A 26,192-nucleotide genomic window follows, 5' to 3' on the forward strand; every position below is an offset into this window, starting at 1 on the left:
TCTTTGAAACGTTGTGGCAAAATGTTGCAACTGTTGTCTACTTCCGCAGCTGGACAACAGCTCCCAGTAAACATTCCATGTCCTTTGACGAGAGGCAATATGGAGCATGTACAAAAACTGACAATAATCTTTGATAACAAAGCAGTCAAAACGAACAGCATCCAAAGCATCTGCTTCACAATGTCATCCACCATGTTAGCTGAATTGGTCACATGACTAAAATGCATCATCGAAAGCCGTTCATTTTCACAGTCCACACCACAACACAAAAACAGCATTTTAATATTGATCCAATGCATTTTTCACAAAGATCCATTTTTGGTTCCTAAAAACAACATCTCAGGGTGGATGGAAGGCCAAAACTGGGAGAAGAAAATATATGTTTTTTAAAACAAAAAGAAAGAACTTCCCACAAGACATTATAAATTGAATGGCATCTTCGCTTACGTTAGTCTGTTTTTCCTTATCCCGAGCTCTCCATAATCCTGGACCAGGCCGTTTCTTGAGCAGATGCTTGGCAATTTTTTCCCCTTCGCTTTTGTCAATTGGTTAAGTTTGTTCCTCGCCATTGTTGCCACTGGTTTGGGACTGATTTGCTCTTCAGTGTTTGAACGTTCAGCAGTGAAAATTAAACCACACTAAACTAAACTACTGAAAGGGTCATGAAACACCAAAACACATTTTTTGAGCTGTTGACAGTCGTATATGTGTCCCACACTGCTAAAAACACTATTAGGTCACCTAAATTTCACTAAAAAGTGTAAATTGGTTGTTTTTGCGTTATTTCAAGCAAATTCGTACTTCCGGTTTGAAACTAATTTTTGAAGCTGCATCACGACCATGACATAATAGCGTGTATTCCAGTGTTGCTATTATAGTTTGCTGCAGTTAAGTTTTGTTTTCATTTTCTCTCTGTGAGAGCTCAGTCTCACGTGTGGATTAACAGTGTACGCGACGCTCGACAACAATAACTTACGTGTCTAAGGAGGAACATTGTTTACCTAACAGCTGTTCTAATCTGCAAACGCTGAGATCCCGATGCGCTTGTAGTCTTCTCTTAATAAAGACGCGGCTCTAGTTGCTGGTGATTGTCCTGTCTCGACAGATTTGGTAAGTGAGCGACCAGTGCTCTTTGTTTATTCAGTTTGTTCGTATCGAACTAAGTTAACAATTGCACCAAGTGTAAACATGTTAGCACCACAACCAAACTTTAACCTCGTGTAGGATTTTCACCGCATTTAGTGACCGGAATAACACACGCAACAAACTTTCTGACGCTACCTGCCGAGTGCATCTAAGTTTCCAGGAAATGCGGAAATTTTCTCTCATTTGCCGTGTGGTATCAAACATTGCATGAAAAATTCACGCTTAGAGCAGTTCCTCCAATCAAATATCTCGTTTGTCGCGAGGGGCATGAATGAATTCCCTGAATGAAAGAGCCAAACTGCAGTTTAAGTCCACCATTTAATAATTTGGCAAATAATTCGACTACAGATGTCCATGTAAACACAGTCACTTTGTCCCCTGTGTGTGTGTGTGTGTGTTTTGACTCTGAAAGTCAACGCGCCCAGATAGACCATCCCACACCATGGCTGTTTCTCAATATGTGTTCTTCAGCGGTCTTGCGTCCTCGTGTTCTCGTGCAACGTCATCATCAGCTGCCTAAGTTCAGTTCCAATACCCAAGACCGCAAGTACGGAGGACGCGTGAAACTTCCCGGATGTGTTCTTGATATCGAGGACGCACTGATGCAGACTTGAGCAGCGAACTCGCTCTGGAAGTCCCAGAAGTCATTGCGACTGGAGGTGGGAAGCGCAGAACTTTATTTAGATTTATTATTAAAGTTCAGAGATATCACTTATTTACATCAGGAGTTTCCCTAAATGAAACGGTAAAAGTAAACAAAACCATGAACATCTTAATAAAGGAATAAACACAAGGGTTTTTTGTTTGCTGAAATTCGTATGAAAATCTGTTTTATTTATATTGTGCAGAGTATATTTATAATGTTTTTATGCAAAGTATATATTTTGAAGAGGGGGACAACAATAAATCGTTGTATGAATGCTGTAATGTTTAAATAATTTACTATTTAAAACACGTGAAGGTCATGTGACCATCAGGAAGAACGCAGCATCCCATTTCTCAAAGGACGCGTTCTCTGTACTCGTGGTCTCCTGAGTTCGTTCTTCCGAGGACACCTGGCAAGACCGGTCTCCACAAGAACGCAAGTCCGTTCTCTGCGTTCTTGGAATTGAGAAACAGCCGATGTCTCTTTTCTTCCTCCGACACTCCGCCCTAAACAAAGCTGGACACGCCCACTTTTCTGACTTTTTCCAAAGTAGAGGTGTGAAAACACCCTGCTGAAATGAGGGGGTTTCATGGCCCTTGAACAGTTCTAACACAATCTACATTGTAAAAGTGCTATAGAAATAAAAATCATTTAAATCGAATTGACATGACCTAAATCTGCCGCTGATGAGGAGGGGATTCTTCAATGTAAAAAAAATTCCAGACCCAGCAACATACACTTTCAAAGGCACACTATTGTAAGTTTATTCTTAATCACTGCAGTAGATTAAACTAATCATCTGGGTTGCTCCTGAAGAGGTGTTCAGCCTGAAATGGAGTAAAGAGACACTAAGTAAGTTCAAATGTTTGTGTTGTGGTTAAATAAAACACAATATATGAATATTATTTTACCAAAAAGTCCACAGGGTCATCAGGCTTGACCTTGCAGCAGTCCACCAGTCCTTGTACGACAGTGGGCATGACATACTTCATCAGGTAGTGTCTCATGGGGACAGATCTTGCCTCTAATAGCTCATGTTCCTGCTTCTCCACCTCAGCCGTATTCCTGTTCTGAAAATAGAGAGCAACAAAACAAAGTTGTTCCAAAGGAAAGAGAACTGTTATTCGTCATACACAAGCAGAGCCTAAATTTAACACTCGCTAAGAGACAAATACGAGTTGAATTGTTCATTTTGTCAAAACTCTCCAGTCGGCTGGCAACTTTTGATTCCGACAGCATCTAATTACTCGATTTGATTTATGTATTTAACATGAAAAGTGTGTTGTTGTAGGAATATATAAATATGCAATCTGACAGGAATGGGTGAGCATGTGAGCAGTTTAGGATAGCAGTGATTTGAAAAAATACTACAGTAATTTATAGTAATAGTTTAATATCTGGTACACTGAAAAAAGTAATAGGGTATATGCCGAGGCATGCTAAAAGGACTTTTAATTTGCCAGTAACCTGGGTTAAGCGCTTCCGGCGAACTGTATGCCAGTGCAAAAACCGGCGCGTTTAAGGTCAGTTTTCTTTAAAAATTAGCGATCTCCACTGGCTGAGTGATATCCGATATAAAGTGGGTCTCAGAATGTACAAGAAACACTGCATTAAATTACATATCCCCCCGCAACGTCTTTATAATATGAGCATTTATTATACCCCAGTATATTGAATGGAGCTATTGCGCTAGCCTGCCAACTCTGACGGGCGCGTGAGAGTAAACGGCTTTTTGTCTCGTTTTACTCTTGAGCAACTAAATGAATGCCAAAGTTTATTTAACTGAATGTATTTTAATGACATTACAACATTGATGCTGTAAAAAAACGTATAAAATGGAAAAAAGTTCACAATAACAGGTCACTGGAAGTTTATCAGTATGGGAAAAACACTAGCTCGGCATATACCCTATTAGTAACTTAAAGCGAGTAAACCAATTGCCTTTAAAGAAACAAACTGACTTAACAAAAATAATGTAAGTAAACCCATTGTAACTAGGAACTGTTAAGTTGACTATTTTTTATAATTAAGCAAATTGGATGTTTTTTTTTTTTTAAATATAAGTAAACTAATCACTTTTTTTTCCAATATGCATTTATTATACTTAATTTTTTCCCCAGCTTTTCTGTACCTAGCAAAATGACATTAACAAAAATAAATCCGCTCTTCCAGACTCCAGTGTGTCTTCTAAATTTAATACAGGCTAGAATTGTAGATTTTTTTAGACTTAATGAAGCACCAAATATGTAATATTGTGATAAATACAGTAATTATTTGAAAACAGATGTGCTAAAATAGTCTGACACTGTAAAATTGGATCCGTTGACTTTAAAAAAAAAAGTACTCAACTTAACAGTTCCAAGTTTCAATGGGTTTATTTTCTTTTTGTAAAGTCAACTTGTTGTGTTTAAGGCAATTGGTTTACTCGTTTTAATTAACTAATCACGTTTTACAGTGTATTTCGGAGTTACAGTATGATATTAATTCTAATTGGCAGGGATGGCAGAATCCCATCTGTCTTTAACATGAATGCATTTCCATTTTAAAAAGCATCGATTTTTTATTTCCCAGTACTGGGTTGCAGCTGGAAAGACATCTGCTGCGTAAAACATACGCTGGAATAGTTGGTGGTTGATTCATCTGTGGCAAGCCTTGATAAATAAGTGACTACGCCAAAGGAAAATGAATGAATGAATTAAGCAATGGTTTTTGTTAGTTACGTTCCTTTAAAATACAACACGCATTGTGAAATAAACACTAGAGATTTGGGGTTAGGAATTGGGGTAGGCCAGGGCAATATTACAGCCTTATATCATTATAAGCCATGACAGAAACCATGCCACAGCCATATCACCCTTCATCCCAGGACCTGAAGCTAAGCAGGGCTGAGACTTTTCAGTACCTGGATAGGAGACCACATGGGAAAACCAGGTTGTTGTTGGAAGTGGTGTAGTGAGGCCAGTAGAGGGTGCTTGTGGTCTGTGTGAGTCCTAATGAGTCCTAAAGTGAAGGGGAAACTATACTGTCAGTGGGAGCCATCTTTTGGATGAGATGTTAAACCGAGGTCCTGACTCTCTGTGGTCATTAAAAATCCCATGGCACCTATTGTAAAAAGTAGGGGTGTAACTCGGGTGTCCTGGTCCCATCGGCCCCTACTGATTATGGCCTCCCAATCATTCCCATCCACCAAACTGGCTGTATCATTGTCTCTCCCCTTCCCCTATAGCTGATGTGTGGTGTCGCACTGGCACCGTTGTCCTGTGGCTGCCATCACATCATCCAAGTGGATGCAGCACACTAGTGGTGGTGTACTTATTTACTATAAACATACGTCAACATCTTGCCTGGCCTATTTTTTAAAGTGTTTTGCTGGCTCCTGATGTTTTGTGCTTGATAAACATTCATTTCCTTCCATTTGAATGAACTGAAAATACTTGCTATGCTGTGCTTGCCACACGCAAGTGTAAACGCGACATAATTGTCACTCACCACAAAGAGATTCACTCATACAAATATGTCTGATAATCTAACAATCCATATCGTTTGCAAATATTTAAGAAATGTAGTGAAACTACAGCTAGGCTCTTGTGTTCCTTTTTAGCTTGAATTGTTTACTTGCTGCATCATTTCACAACGTCACAGACGTGCTCTGATTTGTTGCTAAATAACCAGTCAGAGCACTCTCTTCAGCCGAAGCCAATTCTACACTCTGAATGAGCTCTGGCCAGTGAGCTCTGATGTTAACCTAATGAGAACCAATGTGTGGAACACACCAAACCAACTATCGTCTAACCGACGAACCAACAAAACCCAATGGCTGTCGGCTTGGTGTGTCCCTGCCCTTAGGCTGTATAGTGTGGACAGGGATTGTTTTTCTGAAACACAATTAAAGCGCTAGTCTGCACAAGGAGTATTTTCATTCTAAAATGTCGTTAATGCACTAGTGTAAACAGCATCTCAGTTTTAGGTCCCGTACACCGCATGGCAAGTAAAGCACGTGTTAGTATGAGCAAAAATATACCCATTCCTCCAAAAGACTGGCAAATTTATCATTTTCCATGGTCTCCCTGAGTTTGTTCTCAGCTTCCCCCTGCTTCAGCTGCTGGTGTCGTTCATGTTCTTTCCTCTTCTTCTCCTCCTCCATTTCTTCTGGGCTCAGACCGTAGTTCATTGGCCGTCCGACTGTCTTAATGATCTTCTCCACCACAGCCACATTCTCACAGTCTAGAAATGACCACATGAAAAAAAAAATACAGCTCTTAAAATGATACGTTCGATTATTTTATCAAAAAGTGAAAACTGTGCTATCATTAATCATTCACATATTGTTTTAAACCAGCGCAATCTCATGGCATTTCGTAACTTTTTTATTTAGTGGCTAATTCGTATTAATTCGTACGATCTAATTCGTACAATTTAGTACAATTTGCTCATCACCCAATGACGTTTGGGGTTAGGGGTGGGGTTGGGTGCCACGCCTCCTTTTTAAAATCGTACATTTTTCGTACGAATTAGCCACTAAACTGACAAAACGTAAAACGTTAAGTTTCCTTGTGAGATCAGTCTGTTTTAAACAAATTGCCCACTACTTTCCCTCTTCTGTGAAACATAATCAATAGGTTGAGAAATGTTTAGGCCCAAGAAATCAGTGGCAACAGAAATCTGCTTTTTTTTTTTTGTCCGTCATTGAGTATGTTTGTTTACTTATGTAAATGTTAGCATATTTACCTTATTCAGATTTTATATAAATTTCATTAATATTATTGACTAATATGCAAATGTGAGACTTTTATATGATTTATATGAGTACAGTGCTTTGTTGATCAAAAAATGTAATTTGCACTGTAAAAATGAATTTGTGTGTGGTGTTTTTAGTTACTAAAATTAATTATTATTATTAGTATTATTATTATTATGGTTAAACCTAGGATTCAGGAGGAACCATACAGTTTTTGTCCAGGCTGTGGTACACTGGACCAGCTCTATAACCTGACGGGAGCTGCTTTGACACAATCTACATTGTAGAAGTGCTATAGAAATAAACATGAATTGAAATCAGTTGAAATCTTCATATTCTGTCTGGGCCTGAAAATGTTTTCTTCTTTTTTCTTCAAAATATTAACATTCAGGGTCAACAGTAGGATAGAAGATCATATACTGTAATGGTACGTTACTGTAATGGTATGTTATATGATTAGTTCATCAATAAATGAAAATTGTGTGATAAATTATTCTCCCTCATGTCATTCCAAACCTCTTTCAAAGTCCTTCATTCGTCTTCTGAATGCAAATTATTTTGAAACTGACACTGAGGAGACGAAACCATTAAATAAAGTTGTTATGTTTGTTTTATATGCGCACAAAGGCTTTCTCTATAATTCTTTATAATATTATGATTGAATCCCTGAAGATGGAATATTTTGACAATGTTTTTGCTTTCTTTTCTGAACTTTAAACGTCTCAGGATCATTGCTGTCTAAGGAGGATGAGGGAGCTCTTTGATTTCATCTAAAATATCTTCATTTGTCCTCTGAAGGAGAACGAAGCTCTCAGGAGATTGAAACAGCATTAGGGTATGTAGTTATTAACAGAACTTTTATGGTGAGCTATCTCTTTAACAGTTTGATTGAGTGCTATCTTGTTAAGTGAATGTAAAAGTGAGAGTTTGAGTTCTAACCAATGTGTTCAGGGTGGATTTCTAGTTCATCGAAATAGTCGAGCACAGACTCGTCTTCTGCCAAAGTCTGCCTGAATTTTGCAAGACTGTCGGTAAACTCCTCTTGTGTGTAGTGTTTCATCTCTGCAACATTCTGTTGAAGGCTCCGAACACGTGCTTTCAGAAAATCATCAGTGGCGTCCAATGAGAAGACGAACTCTGTGGGGAAAAGGGCAGTGGTTGTGATCAACTTTACTTCAATAACATACAAATGCTTTCTGTCAAGAAGTGTTTTTTTTTAAGTCTTAAAGGATTAGTTCACCCAAAACATTAAAATTTTATTATTAATTACTCAGCCTCAAGTCGATTAAATCCCGAGACCTTCGTTCATCCTCCGAACACAAATGAAGATATTTTAAATGAAATCCTGGAGCTCTCTCATCCTCCACAGATAGCTAGGTTCTGAGATGTTTAAATTCCAGGAAAGGAACCAAAAACATTGTCAAAACATACAATGTGACTTCAGTGGCTCATTAGAAGCTCTATGTGAGGATAAAGCGTGCTTTTCACGCATAAATAGACTCGTGAACTTTTGGGTTCAATTGCTTCATTCGCATGTCAAATCCGCTTCATTCACGCATCGAATTCATTTCACGACAGACACAGATTCGCGTCATGGGCAGGGCTTCTTCAGTCTGCCAGGTGACTCTAGCTTCATTGCTAAATGGCTAACATGAATTTTATTGAGAGAATAGCTGTGTTTATGTGCTCTAGGAGCACTGAAAAACAGCATTGATACGTCTGGAGCCGTGTCCATTAAATCCATTCAGAGGTGCACCGAGGTCTATGAGCTAAATAAACTCCTCCAGAAACTATACCTGGATGATGGAAGCTTTCAGCGGTGCTTCCAACCGAACCAAGCCCAGTTTTATGAACTGTTGTCAGTGTCGGCAGGAGGATTTTCCCCCAGGACACCAACAACAGGCACTACATCATAATCACACCCCTACAAAAGCAAGCTCCTGATTGGTTAACGCGGCGTGAATGTCCGCTAAAGTTCAGATTTTTGAACTCGATCGATTTGCGCAAAACACGCGATACACCCGTTAAGCTTGTCAATTGGGCAAATCACTCAACTCATTGACTAAACATGTAAATCACTCGTGCTTGAAGCTTCTTCCGCATCTGGTGTGCACGCAGCATAAGAACACTCAGGTTGTGCATTTACTTAAAGCAATGCAATGCTTGCGTGTTGATTTATATATGCAAAATAAGTACTATTTACAGTTTTTTTGGCACACAAAAGTGTTCTTATAGATTCGTATGATTACAGACGAACCACTGTTTTGACCATGTTTTTGTTTCCTTTTCTAGACTTTGTACTTTTCGGAACCATTGCTCTCTGTGAAGAATGAGAGAGCTCCAGGATTTCATCTAAAATATCATAATTTGTGTTCTGAGGATGAACAAAGACCTCAGGCATTAAATTCACATGAGTGTGAGTAATTAATAAGAGATTTCTCATTTTTGGGCACAACATTGCTTACAATTAAATATTAAAATATTTCATGCATTTTGGACAGTCTTATTTATGAGTTTTGGGGGCTTGAAAAAAATGTAAAACAATCTTTCGAAAATTATACTATTATTTTTTCCATGTGAAATACAAAAGATAACATTACAAAATAAACATAGTAAGTGTACTTATGCACACACACTATAATTTGTTATTATACTCCAGGGGCGTCCAAACTTGGTCCTTGAAGGCTGCTGTCCTGCAGTTTAGCTCCAACATCTTTCAACACACCTGACTGGAGGTTTCTAGTATACCTAGAAAGGGCTTGATCAGCTAGTTCAGGTTTGTCTTATTGGGGTTGGAACTAAAATATTCAGGATTTCGGCCCTCCAGGGTCGAGTTTGGACACCCCTGTTAAACTCAATAGAACTCCATATAAAAGCCAGAAACGTTTTTGCACAGGTTTATCTAAAGCAGTCCAATATCATTATTGATACATATCCTTGTAAACATTTCTCGACAGCACAAACTACATCCCAGGAGCTACGTTTTTTTGTTTGTTTGTTTGTTTGTTTGTTTGTTTTTTTGTTTGTTTTTTGTTTGTTTGTTTGTTTGTTTGTTTGTTTGTTTGTTTTTTCCACCAGAGGCTGCCGTGCTTTTTCAGATCTCAAATTTCTCTCGCAAATACCATTCTGACCTGCTGTTCTCACTTACGTCCACCAGAGGCCGTTGCCAACTGACTGATCAACCCACCAACCCCTTTCCCTAAACCCAAACCACAGAAAAGCCCTCGTGGTGGCCTGATTTTTACTATGTTTTCAGATCTTACCACATTCTTACCCTGTTATTTACTTGTTTATTTAATTTTTTTGCCTTTGATTGCCAGACTTGAACCCTGTTATCACAATCAACTCCTCTCAAGTCCGCCAACGTATGTGGTGAGCTACTGGGCAAACTGGTAACAATGGATAAGCCGTTCACACAGAGGTAAGCAGTCAGCTGGTAGCATGAAAAGTAACAGGAGCCATCGGTGGTGTCATACCGGCCCGTAGCGTTCGTTTTAAAGATGAAACGCAGCTCTGGCAACATAATTCAGGATCTCCAGAAATGTATACAGGGGTACGTTTTCACAATAAGCCTGTGTTGATCTAAAGGGTATGTGCTGCCAACTAATGATCAACAGGGAAAACCACCAACAATCAATGCATGATTATATGGTGTCAAGGCTTTGTAATTAATAAATGTCGTTATAATAGAAGTCAATGGGGCAAAAACACTTACTAACACCAATTTGTACAAAACATGAGGGTTATGGCTGTATCGTGTAAATCAAACAACGGAAATGTGTACATGTACATTCTGAGATGACAAACCTGGAATCATCACTTTGTTATATTTGGGTTCTGTAGCTCTGCCATCTTCCACTTCCATGTTTTCATCTAAAAAAATAAATAAAAAATTTGAAGTAAATGTTAAACATTTATATTTCCATTTTAAAGTTTGCTGTTGGAAAGGAGTATATCTGACCTTGGAAAAGCTCATTAGCCTGTGAATAAGTCTTTGGGTATCCATCAAGAACAAACCCTTGATTTCTGCAGGGCATTGAGTTTAGCTTCTCCATTATGATATGAATGATTTGCTGGTTGTCCAACTGGCCTGTGAGAAAACATAATACCTACTGGATTAAAGGGATAGTTCACACACAAATGACAGCAAGAAGGTCGCTGGTTCGAGCCTCAGCTGAGTCAGTTGGCGTTTCTGTGTGGAGTTTGCATGTTCTCCCCGTGTTCGCATGGGTTTCCTCCGGGTGCTTCAGTGTTCCCCACAAGTCCAAAGACATGCGGTATAGGTGAATTGGGTAGGCTAATTGTCCGTAGTGTATGAGTGTGAATGAGAGTATATGAGTGTTTCCCAGTGATGGTTGAGGCTGGAAGGGCATCCGCTGCTTAAAACATATGCTGGATAAGTTGGCGGTTCATTCGGCTGTGGCAACCCCTGATTAATAAAGGGTCTAAGCCAAAAAAAAAATGAATGAATATATGAATGGTGACCGAATGTTCAATTTTGGGTGAACTGTCCATTTTAGTAACATGTTAGTAGCATTTTTTTTTAAGTAGCATTAATCTTACTCTTATTTTAGACATACGATAATATACGGTAAGTTTTTATTGAATGCATACCCCCATTTTGAAGCATGCTGTTCTTTATAGCTTTAAGTTTCTCTTCAGCAGCAGAGAGCAATTCCTCATTCTCAGCTGTCTTCTCATTTCTCTCAAGCAGTTCCTCCTGAAAAACACACATTGGAAAGTCAGCTTCAAATACATTCACCGGTGCATTGTTTGGGTGCAGAATTAAAATGTTCATACTGAAATGATCAATTGTTCAACTCAATTGTTTTTGTCTCATGTGCTAAATATGTATCTCACTCACCAACCGTCTGATTTTCTCACTGACGGCTTCATCAACAGTAACATGGTGAAGTTTGTAGTATTTGCACAACTCTTCTGCAACTGTGCTTTTGCCAACAGCAGGGGGCCCAAGAAGACAGATTTTTATGGGCTGTAGGAAAGTAAATGCAAAATTTGAGTCTGTAACAACATTACTTGGTTTCATATATTAATATAATATAAAATATATATAAATAATTATATATAATTATATATAATTATATATATATATATATATATATATATATATATATATATATATATATATATATATATATATATATATATATATATATATAGACCAGTGGTCACCAAACTTGTTCCTGGAGGGCCGGTGTCCTGCAGATTTTAGCACCAACCCTAATCAAACACCGCTGAACAAGCTAATCAAGCTGTTATAGGTATACTTGAAACACCCAGGCAGGTGTGTTGAGGCAAGTTGGAGCTAAACCCTGCAGGGACACCAGCCCTCCAGGACCAGGATTGGTGACCCCTGTTATAGACTATATATATATATAATGAACAAAAACAAATATGTAACCTTGGTCATTAAGGTCAAATTATTAAAATTGAGATTTAACTGAAAGCTGAGTGAATAAGCTTTCCATAAATGAATAAGTTGTTGAGAATCTGAGGGTTCAAAACTAATTTTAATAAATTCTGAGAAAAATTGAGTATAAAGGGGACCTATTATGCCTCTTTTTACAAGATGTAAAATAAGAGCTTGATGTCTCTAGAGTGTGTATGTGGATTTTCAGCTCGAAATACCCCACAAATAATGTTTTATAACTCTTTAAAACTGCCCCTTTTAGGCTTTGTTCCAAATTGTGCCATTTTGATGACTGCCGCTTTAAATTCAAACGAGCTCTTTTCAAAAGGGGGGGCCGAGCTACAAATACCAGATTCAAAACAGGACTAACGCTATCTCTGCGAAAAACTGAAAGTTCTAAGGAGACTACAGTGTTCATGTGTGCTTCCTAAAACTCCAAAATTTACATCAATAAATTTACATTAATTTCCTCTTAGTTACTGGCATTTGGCAGATACAGTGTGAAAACTCTAATAGCAGACGTCTGCTTCTCACTCAGGGCTGTCTATGCTATGGAAGGAGAGATCGTCACTAATGGGTGGGGCTTTCTACCCAGGGAAAATGTCAATCAAAGTGTTTCTGCAGACTGTTTTTATCAAGTGTGATTATAAAAAAAAGAATTAATTAATTTGGACCATTATGGCTGGCTGTATTCACACACTGTTGCCACACAACTGTGTTTAAACCAACCCAAGCTCATTATTGACACATACCCCTGCATACATTTCTGGACAGAGCTAAATACGTCCTAGGAGGTAAGGTTTTTTTTTTTTTTTTGCAGTTTCAGTTTTCGCGAATCCACCAGAGGCTGCTGTGTTCACTTTTTCAGATCTCAAAAATTCTCACGAGTGCCATTCTCGCCTCCTCTTTTAGCGTAAATCCACCAGAGGCCACTGTCGACTGACTGACTTACTGCCTGACCGACAGACCGATAACCCGACCCACCCTTTTCCCTAAACCCAACCAATAGTGTTTTCAAAAACATCGACTGACTGGACTACACCCTTCCCTAAAACAAATCGACAGTGTTTTCAAAAGCAATCCAATAAAAGAAAAGCCCTCACGGCTGCATAATTTGTACCATATTTTCACCACATTCTCACCTTTTTATTTACTTGTTTATTTAATTTTTTTGTTTTTATTTTGTTTTACCTGCTTTCTGGAAGCATTCTTTGCTGTACTCGAAGCCCGTCGTCATGGTCAACTCCTCTCTATGCCTCAAGTCCGCCAATGTACGCGGTAAAGCCACTAGACAAACTGATTACAGCAGAAAAGCCGTCTATACGGAGGTAAACGGTCAGCTGGTAGTGTGAAAAGAAACAGAAGCCATCTGCAGCATCATACCGCCCCGTATCATTCGTTTTAAAGACGAAATGCTGCCATATGTTGCTCTGGCTACATAATTTGTGATCTTCAGAAATATATACAAGGGTACATTTTCACAATGAGTCTGTGTTGGTTTAAACCTCTTATAAAGGTAATTGGTGCACAATAGGTTGCCTTTAAAGTCTAAATGTATATACATATTACTAATCAAAATTGAGTTTTAATATCTCCACAGTAGAAAACGTACAAAATATCTTCATGAAACATGATATTTATTTAATATTCTAATAATTTTTTGGATTAAGAGAAAAAATCTATCATTTGGACACATTGCATTATTGGCTATAGGCAAAAAGGCTTTAAAAAATCTGATCAAACCCTACCAACAGTTGCCTTGTCTGTTTGAATTCCTCCACCACACGAACAATGTTATCAACTATTCCAGATTCAAAATCCAAGCTGATGTTTAACCTTTCCTTTATGAAAACGGACTCAATCCGAAGATTGACACTGAGGTAAAGCAACTCGGTTTCCTGTGAAAATACACAGTATATATCAAAATTCACATTTTATTTCCTGACAAGGCAGAAATGAGTGTTTGTCTTAAACACCCTACCGTAATATTGCCACTGGCATCCTCCTTCAGGACTTTTTCTGTTTGTCCAGATCCTACTGCAGAGGCAATTGCCTAAGGGAACAGACAGCAGAATGGTCACTAAGTGTTTTTTCATTGCAAAGCCAACCTAAGGGCCATATTTACTAGCAGCTTTCACTAGCACACACCATTTGCTTTCACAAAAGAAATACTACTGCCAGGATTTACTGAAGACACACAAAATAGTAGTAAACCAGAGTTTGGAAGGCCAGAAGATGACATTTACCTAGCCAACATATTTGGGTGTTTAACAGATGTCTAATAGGCATACAAATACAGATGTCTTAACTAAAACAAGGCTAATGAAAATCTAATAGATATTTAACAACAGTCAAAAAAATTGACTACTTATCAAATGTGATGAATGAATTACATGAACGACTACATGTGAAGCCTTTCTAATCTGCCTGTTTGATGACTTGACAATTGTTAGACGTCTGTTAGATGTCTGTTCAATGAACCCCCAATTTATCCAGCATATGTTTTATGCAGCGGGTACCCTTCCAGCTGCAACCCACCACCGGGAAAAGGTTTTTCATCTATCTCTAAATATAATGAATCTGTCAATATTATGTGAATTATGTCAATATTAGTTTAAATTTTTCAGCTTTTTTTCAACGTGTTTTGTTTTGTGTTCAACAAAAGAAACATTTTGGTTGAATTTTCATTTTTGGGTGAACTATCCCTTTATGTAAAGATCATTTTTGTAAATCTCCTAGGCCCGGTTTTTCAAAAGTAATCCACTAGGATTTTGGATAAAGGATTGGATCAAATCTTGATAATGGGTTTTTCAAAAGAAAAAACGGATTACATATTTAGATTAGATCACGTAATCCAATCTTGGTTTTGATGCGGATCAAACCTTAAGTTTGGGTTTTTCAAACCTTTTTTGTAGGATTTGGATCCACTTTGATCCCAAAAATCTAGATTGATCCCATCTGTACCCGGTTTTTCAAAAGGTTTAATCCGGAGAAAATTGATCCAGATTTAGCAATCCCTTTTTTGCGATCCGTGATCACATAATCCAGCTTACTTTTTGAGCCAGTTTTTTAAAGCGACATAGGATTGGATCAATCTGATCCAGAGAGGAACTATTCAGGATCACTAAATCCGGATAACCAGTGCTCAAACAGGATTTAATCTGTCTATTTGACGACTAGTATAGTTAAAATTTAATAGTCGTCTATAGGCAAAAAGTAGACTAGTCATCAAGTAAACAGAAATGAATGACTACACATATAAAGTCTGTCTAATCTGTCTACTTGATGACTAGTCTAGTTAAAATCTAATAGACGTCTAAGAATAAGCCAAAAGTAGACTAGTCATCAAGTAAACAGAAATGAATGAGTACACATATAAAGTCTGTCTAATCTGTCTACTTGATGACTAGTCTAGTTAAAATCTAATAGACGTCTAAGAATAAGCCAAAAGTAGACTAGTCATCAAGTAAACAGAAATGAATGAGTACACATATAAAGTCTGTCTAATCTGTCTACTTGATGACTAGTCTAGTTAAAATCTAATAGACGCCTAAGAATAAGTCAAAACCTAGACTAGTCATCAAGTAAACATGAATGAGTACACATGTAAAGTCTGTCTAATCTGTCTATTTGACGACTAGTCTAGTTAACATTTAATAGACGTCTATACGCAAAAAGTAGACTAGTCATCAAGTAAACAGAAATGAATGACTACGCATATAAAGTCTGTCTAATCTGTCTATCTGACGACTAGTCTAGTTAAAATTTAATAGACGTCTATACGCAAAAAGTAGACTAGTCATCAAGTAAACAGAAATGAATGACTACGCATATAAAGTCTGTCTAATCTGTCTACTTGATGACTAGTCTAGTTAAAATTTAATAGACGTCTAAGAACATGTCAAAACTAGACTAGTCATCAAGTAAACAGAAATGAATGAGCACACATGTAAAGTCTGTCTAATCTGTCTATCTGACGACTAGTCTAGTTTTGGGCTGTTCCTAGATGTCAATTAGATTTTCACTGACAGCCCAAGTTTAGCCTTGTTTTAGCCATGCTATCTACATTTAGATGTCTATTAGATGTCAATTAAACACAAAATTGTTTGCTGGGTTTCTAGAACTTTAAGAGGACAACATAAAAGCAAACTCTGCCACTTATTGTCCTGTCAAACGAACCAGAAATCAATGTAAAGCTTTTTTATTAAGCTTTCAGATGAAAAAAAGACACTTATGACTGTTTTTGGTCACAAATGTCAAAAGGCTGTGTGTGTGTGTGTGTGTCTTAATTTATGTATTGTCTGTAATTTGCACTCGAATCTGCTCTTTTACATGATTGCAGCCTCAAACTAATTTGTTTGGTAATTCAGGCCCAGAATTGTGTGCAAGCATTACAGTACATCTGAACTCTATAAATCACACAGATATAAGAAAAAAAACTGAGTGTCTGCAATGATTTAATACTTTCACAATGTCTTCAAAAGTGCTCTTGGAGTCATCCACGGCGATGAAATAGTGCGTTTTCGGTTTGTGATCGATGATCTTCTGCACCACTCTGAAAATGACAAATGACGACAAAATATGGCTTGAGAACGAAGCTTAAAGTTAAACAAATCACCATGAGATGAGAGAAAATGTCAAAACGGCTATTTCTCAAACCTTGCAAGGTCATGGACGTGAACGGCAGGAATGTTGTTTGTCCCAGGTCCAAATATAGGGACGCTGCTCAGCTTTCCAAGCCAAGCGGTCTGTGGGAAAGTCAAGTTAGATAGCAAAACGTGAGGTAAGGTGTCCCTTATTACACATGTTCCACATACAGCTAATGTCACAATTATTAGCCCCCTGAATTAATAATCCCCCTGTTTATTTCCAACCCCCCCCCCCCCCCAATTTCTGTTAAAAAGAGAGCTGATTTTCAACACATTTCTAACCATAATAGTTTTAATAACTCATTTCTAATACCCGATTTATTTAATCTCTGCCATGATGACAGAACAGAATATTTTACTATATTTTTCAAGACACTTCTATACATTTTAAAGTGATATTTAAAGGCTTAACTTGGTTAATTAGGTTAACTAGGCAGGTTAGGGTAATTAGGCAAATTATTGTATACCGATGGTTTGTTCTGTAGACTATAAAAAAAAAAAAACTGCTTAAACGGGCTGATAATATTGACCTTAAAATGGATTTTTAAAAAATTAAAAATTGCTTTTATTCAAGCCGAAATAAAACAAATGAGACTTTTTTCCAGAAGAAAAAATATTATTAGACATACTGTGAAAATTTCCTTGCTCTATTAAACATAATTTAGGAAATATTTCAAGAGTTCACACTTAGCTGATGATCCATCAAAGCTTGTTTGGCATGCTGTCCCGGGAGAGAGCCCCGAGCTCAAGGGATCCTCGAGCCCGGGGCTTCCCCCCGTTCGCAGAGCTAGAGGGGAGCCTGAGCTCGGTGGATCTCAGAACTCCCCGACTGCGATAGCTAAGGGAACACCTGAGAAGGGGGCGTGTGCTTGATTCTTAAGCATGATGTATATCTTTAGACGGTGAGAGGAAACCGGAGAACCCGAGAGAACCCACGCGGAACTAGGCGAAACTAGGCCGGTGGTGTTCTTGCTGTGAGGCTCTCAGTGCTAACCACTGGGCCACCGTGCCGCCCGATCAATGGACAAGGAGGAGAATTGGGGAGGAAGGGGGGTTTCTTCCAAACGAAGATAAAGTGAACTGAAAACTGTGGTTCTTCATAGTAGCTTAGGGCTCATATGATTGGAAGATAATGATTAGCTAATACGAGACCGGCCGTGATAAATCATAAGCACGTGATCCTCTCGAAATTAGTTTATCAACAAACTTCACTTAAAAAAGAAAAAAAATAATCACAGGGGGTCCTGATAATGAGAGTGACTATAACTGTATATACATTTCTAGAGATCGGGAATTATGTAGCCAGAGGAACGTATGGCTGCATTTCATTTTTTAAACAAATTCTACGTGGTGGTATGATGCCGTTCTTTTTTTCGCTTAGTTCAACCATGTACGTCGGTGGACTTGAAAATATGTGCTTTTTAAAATACTACTGGTTGGGTTTAAAGAAAGGGGGAGGGGTGGGTCAGTCGATCGGTCAGTCAGTCATTCAATCAGTCAAACAGTCAGTCGACAGCGGCCTCTGGTGGATTTACAAGAGAAGAGCAAGCACGAATGGCACCCGCGAGAGAAACTTGAGATCTCAAAAAGCGTACACAGTGGCCTCTAATGGGTTCGTGAAAACAAAAACTGCAAAAATAAAAAAAAAGGTAAAAACGTTCTGGGACGTATTTTGCAATCTTCAGAAATGTATATAGAGGTACGTTTTCAGAATGAGCCTGGGTTAAATAAATAAATGGCATTTTTATTTTGGGGATTGCGGGCTGAAAAATATGGGAAACCTGCACTAAGGTTATGTCCATACTACTGTGACGGTTGGGTTTATGGTAAGGGGAGGTGAGGGCGATCATACACTACGTACTGGACCTGTACAGTACATCATCAAGCTGCAGCAAAGACTGTCTCAGAATAAGTTGTCTGTTTGTACGGCAGTAAAGAAGGGTGAATTCAGGCCAATTGGAACTCTTTTTGCCATTGAGATGACCAAGAAAAAGTGTCCCAATCAACCTACATGTAACCAAGTAATATTACACACTACACTGTAAAAGAAATATCCATAAATTAACAGTTTTCCATATTTTGTGATTCATGTTTTTATTTATGCTTTTGAATCACATTATGACACCTTGACCATCTGACAACTTTTAAACATTAGTTGGAAAAAGCGACTTTTATGAACATTTTTTATAGTTTAAAGTGTTATATTGTCTGGGTTGGTATTGTATATTATGCTGCAAAAACTTTGTGATAAGCTTCCAGTACATTTTTTTTTGGCCTTTTTGCCTTTATTAAATAGGACAGTATTTAGACAGGAAGCGAAGTTGGAGAGAGAGGGGGGTGGGGGGGGGATGGGGGGGGCGGTTTAGGGTAGGAAATGTCCTCGAGCCAGGATTCGAACGCGGGACACCCTGATGTGCTACTGCACCATGTGAAGTTTATTCATAAACTAATTTCGAGCGGATCACGTGCGAATGATTTATCACAGCCTGTCTCGAATTTGCTAATCAGTATCTTCCAATCATTCAAGCCCTAAGCTATTATAAATAACCACAGTTTTCAGTTCACTTTATCTTCGTTTGGAAGAACACCCCCTCCTCCCCTTTTCTCCTCCTTTACCTCTGACCGGGTGACACGGCGGCCCAGTGGTTAGTACTGCGAGCCCCACAGCAAGAGCACTGCCAGCCCTGGTTCCTCAGGACCGGTGGGTGTTTCTGTGAGGAGTTTGTTTGTTTTCCCCGTGTCCGCGTGGGTTTTCCCCGGGTTCTCCGGTTTCCTCCCACCATCCAAAGACATTCAACATACATAACAACCAAGCATTTATCTAACCCTCGTGTTCCCTTAGCTACCGCAGCAGGGGAGTTCTAAGATCCACCGAGCTCAGGCTCCCCTCTCGCTCTGCCAAACGGGAGGAAGCCCCGGACTCGAGGAGTCCTTGAGCTCGGGGCTCTCTCCCGGGACAGCATGCCAAACAAGCTTTTATAAATCATCAGCTAAGTGTGAACTCATGAAATGTTGACGCGCTAGCCACTAGGCTATTGTGCCAACTCTTCCAGTACATTTTCTGTTATTTTACAGATTAAATTCTCTCTATATTATTTCTTGTACATAGTTTCAAACTACTAAAATGTCAATAAAAGTCACTGTGTTAAACTGTGGAGTTGAGTTTTCAACATTAAAAGTGGATAAAAAGAGATCAACGTCCCATAATGCAATTCACAACCATAGATAAACGGAAAACACAAAATACAGAAACTGTTAATTACCAGATACTTTTTACACTGTAAGAAGAACACCTTAACATAAAGTGTATCCAAATGTAGTAATGGATTAATAGTGACAATCATGCTGTTCTCAATATAGTTAAATCAATACTTGGAAGAAGAAGTGAAACATGTTCTCGCCCATGCCATACTGCAGTCCTGATGTTACAATATATGTTCCCAGGATTGACTTTTTCTGAAAGAAAAAAAAAACATCAGGTTTGTCTAATATGCTAAGGTATGTTATTAATGTAAAGAAATGTGGTTTTGATTCGAGGCTGATCATTACAGTTTTCCCCAGTTTAAGCACGAGCCTCTCTGTGCTGGTGTGTTCCTTAAAGTTTGGATGTGGTCTTCTTTTTTTGTAGTCCTCTTCAGTCAAAGGAATGTCAGGATCATCCTTAAGATGAAACCAGAAAAAGAACACTGGTTAAAAAAAATGCTGGGTTCCACACAATTATGTTGTCCCAACACAAAGGGCCCTATCATACACCCGGCGCAATGTGGCGCAAGACGCGGCGCAATAGTCTTTTGCTAGTTTCAGCTTGGCGCAAGAGTCGTTTTGAGGCGTTGCGCTACGCTGTTTAAATAGCAAATGCTTTAGCGCTCATTTGTGCGCCCAAGGCGTTCTGGTCTAAAAAGGAAGGCGTTCTGAGGCGGACCACTGGCGCGTTGCTATTTTGAGAAACTAAAATGGATTTTTCATTAGACCAAAACTAACCCGGTCTAAACTCCTGCGCAGAGTTGTGCCTCGCTTACACACTGTTTAATACGCACAAGAGAGCAATAGGCAAATATCTTTACATATGAAAACATTTAAATATTAAGGATATATAGGATATAATAAGAATAGATATAGGATATAAATATAAAGGATTAAAATATTACAAAACATATTATTTTCTAGCCTACATAAATATGAAAAATCACTGCTTTTATGTCTTCTCCATCTCGGGAGGCTTTTTCAGTTCATTCATAACAATTTGCTTTTGTATAATGTTATTATTATTAGCAGTATTATTTATTATATTCATATTTATATTTGTTTTATTAAAAACAAGCTTAGATTTGTCCACCTGCAGGTTTTAGACCATATGGGGCACAGCATGTGTTTTAGGATATAACTCAGGTTTTTGAACACACTTCGTTATTATTGTTTATTTATTCGTTTGCTGGAAATTAGAACTGAATTTAGGAATAGTTTTGAAATGAATATATGGCCTTAACAAACAAAATTAATTATTTATAGACTAATTGATGTCTGTGCATAAAAGTTTCCATATCCAAGAGCGAAAGTGAAAGTAGATCCATTATCTCTCATTCTCACGCAGTAGATGCTCTGTTTAACAGTTTTCTGTTAAAAAACTGTGAACTGTTAGCTGTTTGCTTGTGAAATGTTCATTTTTTCCACTTAGACTTACTTTGCGTCCTGTAAATAGCGAATGCGCTCTTGGCACGACGCAGCTAGCTCTTAAAGGGAATGGGAGATGAGACTCTAATTGGTTTATTTTCAAAACACACCTATAACTCATTAAGAAAATAAACTCAACCCTTTTAGACCATGTGCCGCGGTGCAAAGCAGATTTTCCTGTCCTTAAATTAGCAAAAATGCGTTCTGACACGCCCTGAAAGCATTTGCGCCCTGCGTTTTGCGCTCTGCGCATGGACCGTCAAAATAGAGCCCAAAAAGTTAACTTAATTGTTTTTACAAATTTAAGTAGATTGAAAATAAAGTGGTTAAGTTGTTCCAAAAAACCTAATGAATTCTGTTGTTTTAATTTATTTTGAATAAGTAGTTTGAACAAGCAGCAAGTCATTTTTTGAGTGAAACAAACGCCTTATGTCCGATTATAGTCACTGTAATGGAAGTAAAATCTCATTTTAATGATATTTTATAAGTTTAAAGTAAGATCAGAGTTGCAATAAGAATTATTAAACCCCCTGAATTATTAGCTCCCCTGTTTATTTTTTCCCCCAATTTCAGTTACACAATTAATTTTCAGTAACACATTTCTGAACATAACGGGCCCTTTCAAACACCCGGCACAGTGAAGCGTAAGGCACAACCCAATTGTTGTTTGCTAGTTTCAGCTCGACGCTGTTTAAATAGCAAATGCAAATGTGAAATATTTAAAAACAGCACTCACAGGATCAGGTGGTTTGGTCATCGCCCATGTCAGGATCGGTGACAGCAGGATGAATATTTTGGGGGACTCGAAATGTCCGATTTCAGAATGCAGAGCTAGAGATTTAACGTATGAATAGTTAAAATGTACAGTAAACAACTATAAATAAATAAATGCATTAGGATTTAATTAAATACACAGTATGTTATTTATGACACTAGAGGGCACATATTCACAATAAACAAAGGTGTAGTTTGATGACTGAGTGTAGATTTATGGGAGTTGGGGCCTTCATAGTCTTGTGTTGCCAGATCTCAGACTGGGTGCAGCTGCAAGCTAAACTGCATGCAATGTTTTTAATGTCCTAACCCTCACAATGACATCACCAGCTCCATTAAGTGCTTTGTGGCAGACATTGCATGTTGCAGTTTCAGCTTGCATATGTGTAACGGAGGCCAGCTAGTAAGTGCTGTGCAGGTAAACCTCACTCCTCTGACCTCTAAAGGTGCTCAAGCGATAGATGCTACAGGTCATGGTGTTTAGCTTCCTTGTAAGAGCAACCGACTCGCATGCGGAAGGTCGCCGGTTCGATACCAGCTCGGAGCGGGTTGGGTGGCGTAGGACCGACGGGGCTACATTGGTGCCGTGACCCGGATGGGAGTGAGGTTTAGGGGGGTGAGTGTAACGGAGGCCAGCTAGTAAGTGCTGCGTAGGTAAAACTCACTCCTCTGACCTCTAAAGGTGCTCAAGCGATAGATGCTACAGGTCATGGTGTTTAGCCTCCTTGTAAGAGCAACCGACTCGCATGCGGAAGGTTGCCGGTTCGATACCAGCTCGGAGCAAGTCGGGTGGTGTAGGACCGGCGGGGTTACATATGCAAGTCTGCATCCAGATATTATTGGAGATAGCTTAGATAAATATTGCAACATAGACTCATCCTAAAAACGTAGCCCTATATAAATCTCTGAAGATCGCGAATTATGTAGCCAGAAATACGTATGGCTGCATTTTGGAATGACGCCGTTCCTTTTCGTGTTTACTAGCTGACCGTTTACCTCCATATGGACAACTTTCCCGCTGTTGCCAGTTTGTCCAGTAGCTGGACTTGAGATACAGACAGGAAATGACCACAATGATGAGCATCGAGTCTGGCTAAGAACGGTTCCAGAAAGCGTTCCAAAATAAACAAGTAAATATCAGGGTGAGAATGTGGTAAAATCTGCAAATGTGGTAAAAATCTGACGATTGGATTGCTTTTTAAAACACTGTCGGTCAGTTGTTCAGTCAGTCATTCAGTCGACAGTAGCCGCTAGTGGATTTACGAAAAAAGAGCAGGCGTGAATGTCACTTGTGAGAGAAATTCTAAAAAGCGTACACAGCGCCTCTAGTGGATTCTCTTGGGATGTATTTGGCGCTCTCCAGAAATGTAGTTGAAGTCAGAATTATTAGCCCCCTTTTGATTTTAATTTTTTCTATTTTATTTAATTTTTTCTTTTTAAAATATTTCCCAAATTATGGAACAAAGCAAGGAAATGTTCACAGTATGTCTGATAATATTTTTTCTCCTGGAGAAAGTCTTATTTGTTTTATTTCGGCTAGAATAAAAACAGTTTTGAATTTTTTAAAAAACATTTTAAGGTCAAAATTATTAGCCGTTTTAAGCTATATTTTTTTTGGATAGTCTACAGAACAAACCATTGTTATACAATAACTTGCCTAATTACCCTAACCTGCCTAGTTAGCCTAATTAACCTAGTTAAGCCTTTAAATGTCACTTTAAGCTGTATAGAAGTGTCTTAAACATCTAGTCAAATATTATTTACTGTTATCATGGCAAAGATAAAATAAATCAGTTATAAGAAATTAGTTTTTAAAAATATTCTGTTCAGAAATGTGTTGAAGAAATCTTCTCTCCATTAAACAGAAATTAGGGGAAAAAATAAACAGGGGGGCTAATCATTTTGACTTCAACTGTATATAGCGGTATGTTTTCAGAAAGATCCTGGTTTGAAATAGTATGAAAATATGAAGCATCGTCACCTGAAATGGCCCATGTTGCCTCATCTATGAGATCAGTGTGTTCGGTGATGTTATACACAATAACATCACAGCGCATAAGACACTGCAGGAGCTCATCTCGGCTCAGAGACTGAAAAATGATGAAACAAGATGAGATGTGAGTACAACTAGTGCTCAAAATGCTCTCTGGGTATCAGTTAATTAAGTTGTAAAATAAAATACAGTTTGGCCGTCACATAAAATATCAAATCAACTGACATTTTAAGGTAATAAAACAATAATTTTCATCGTCAAGTTCCGATTTTCTCTTACACTCACTGGCCACTTTATTAGGTACACCTGTCCAACTGCTTGTTAACGCAAGTTTCTAATCAGCCAATCACATAACATGGCAGCAGTTCAAAGCATTTAGGCATGTAGACATGGTCAGGATCTGCTGCAGTTCAAACTGAGCATCAGAATGGGGAAGAAAGGTGATTTAAGTGACTTTGAACGTGGCATGGTTGTTGGTGCCAGACGGGCTGGTCTGAGTATTTCAGAAACTGCTGATCTACTGGGATTTTCACTCACAACCAGCTCTATGGTTTATAGGATGGCGGAAGGGCTACAACAGCAATAGACTAGACCAGGTGCCACCCATGTCAGCTAGGAACAGGAAACTAAGGCAACAGTTTGCACAGGCTCACCAAAACTTAACAATAGAAGATTGGAAAAACGTTGCCTGGTCTGATGAGTCTGAGATTTCTGTTGCGACATTTGGATGGTCGGGTCAGAATTTGGCATAAACAACAGGTAAGCATGGACTCATCCTGCCTTGTATCAACAATTCAGGCTGGTGGTGGTGGTGTGATGGTGTGGGGATATTTTATTGGCACACTTTGGGTCCATTAGTACCAATTGAGCACCGTGTCAACACCACAGCCTACCTGAGTATTGTTGCTGACCATGTCCATCCCTTTAAGACCACAGTGTGCTCATCTTCTGATGGCTACTTCCAGCAGGATAACGTGCCAAAAAAGCATGAATCATCTCAGACTGTTTTTTTGTTTGAGTCAAATGGCCTCCGCAGTCACCAGATCTCAATCCAATAGAGCACTTTTGGGATGTTCGAACTGGAACTTCACATCATGTGCAGCCGATTAAATACGCAGCAACTGTGTGATGGTATCATGTTAATATGGACCAAAATCACTGAGGAATATTTCCAGTACCTTTTTGAATCTATGCCACAAAGGATTAAGGCAGTTCTGAAGCCAAAAGGGGGTCCAATCCGGTACTAGTAAGGTGTACCTAATAAAGTGGCCAGTGAATGCAGTTTACTTGTACTAAAATCCTGAAAAGTAATAAACTATATTTAAAGACACATTAACTAATATCATCTGAAAATATAAAAATATTCATATTTGTCTATATCTGATTCTAAAATTAGTAGGTAACGAGTAAAAAAAAAAGAAAAACTACATTTCTATAATTGAGATAATTATAAAATATATCAAACTAGAGCAACTTGCTTGCGTAACTTATAAAATTAGGTTAGAAAATGATTTAATGAGTTACAATGACCTAAAACATTAGCTGTCAGGAATAATTTATCATGTTTTTTTTTACATTGCAAGGCCAAATAACACCGTAAAAGAAACACTAACCCAGTATTGCTCCGATGCAAAACTTTCTTGTTTAGCATCTTTATTCGCGACTGTTCCGACTATCTGAAAACATGGTTCATCTGAAGACGCGTCGTGTTTGTCCTCTTCCTCTCCTTCGCTGAGAGACGCGCCGACAACGCACGAGGACAAGAACTAAACAAAACAACGTTATTCCACAGCCTTTATGATATTAATACAATTCACGTAACCGAATCAGTCACTCCTTTACCTGGGCGATATTTTTGGAAGAATACGAGTCGATGTTGTTGAGAAAGACTCGTGTGGCGCGGCTCTTACTGTTGGCCATGTTTGTCGTTTGGTTGCTATGGAGATCGTTCATTCACTCACAGCACTAAAACACGAAGCAACCACTTTTAAATAAATTTAAACTTATTCTATCTATCTATCTATCTATCTATCTATCTATCTATCTATCTATCTATCTATCTATCTATCTATCTATCTATCTATCTATCTATCTTCAAACTGTTTTTATCTATCTATCTATCTATCTATCTATCTATCTATCTA

At 38.4% G+C, this 26,192-nt stretch overlaps 1 protein-coding gene and 1 long non-coding RNA gene across 5 annotated transcripts in view; one reads left to right on the plus strand and one right to left on the minus strand.

The window, feature by feature from the left end:
* LOC141379521 (uncharacterized) overlaps nt 1-11,337 on the plus strand; it is a 14,076-nt gene extending 2,739 nt beyond the window's left edge. Inside the window, exons 4-6 of one of the 4 annotated variants that reach the window (XR_015518107.1) lie at nt 7,257-7,365; nt 8,823-8,946; nt 9,851-11,330. This is a non-coding gene — a long non-coding RNA (uncharacterized LOC141379521). Of the gene's footprint in view, nt 1-7,256; nt 7,366-8,822; nt 9,022-9,850 lie in introns of those variants that run through there. The other 3 variants (XR_015518108.1, XR_015518109.1, XR_015518110.1) reach the window with 3 other exon arrangements.
* ak7a (adenylate kinase 7a) lies at nt 2,532-26,013 on the minus strand. The gene is made up of 18 exons (NM_001172565.2): nt 25,891-26,013; nt 25,662-25,814; nt 24,037-24,145; nt 22,018-22,112; nt 20,160-20,270; nt 19,983-20,066; nt 16,621-16,709; nt 16,426-16,516; nt 13,943-14,014; nt 13,710-13,859; nt 11,395-11,523; nt 11,145-11,250; nt 10,492-10,620; nt 10,338-10,403; nt 7,470-7,667; nt 5,814-6,016; nt 2,704-2,862; nt 2,532-2,619 (listed from the first exon to the last, which is right to left on the minus strand). The coding sequence occupies exons 1-18, from the start codon at nt 25,999-26,001 to the stop codon at nt 2,584-2,586; spliced, it is 2,091 nt and encodes a 696-aa protein (NP_001166036.2). The 5' UTR covers nt 26,002-26,013; the 3' UTR covers nt 2,532-2,583.
* Nucleotides 26,014-26,192: the final 179 nt, after the last annotated feature.

This window comes from Danio rerio, chromosome 20 (genome assembly GCF_052040795.2).
Source record: "Danio rerio strain M-AB ecotype USA chromosome 20, GRCz13ab, whole genome shotgun sequence".
Classification (NCBI taxonomy): Eukaryota; Metazoa; Chordata; class Actinopteri; order Cypriniformes; family Danionidae; genus Danio; species Danio rerio.

Bases quoted from the DNA above. Each gene is read 5' to 3' on its own strand.
- ak7a (NM_001172565.2), bottom strand. From the start codon at position 26,001: ATGAACGATCTCCATAGCAACCAAACGACAAACATGGCCAACAGTAAG. The intron at 20,271-22,017 runs GTGAGTGCTGTT...TTTCATCTTAAG, and splicing joins TGACCAAACCACCTGATCCT to GATGATCCTGACATTCCTTT. The intron at 16,517-16,620 runs GTTTGAGAAATA...TGTCATTTTCAG, and splicing joins CACGTCCATGACCTTGCAAG to AGTGGTGCAGAAGATCATCG.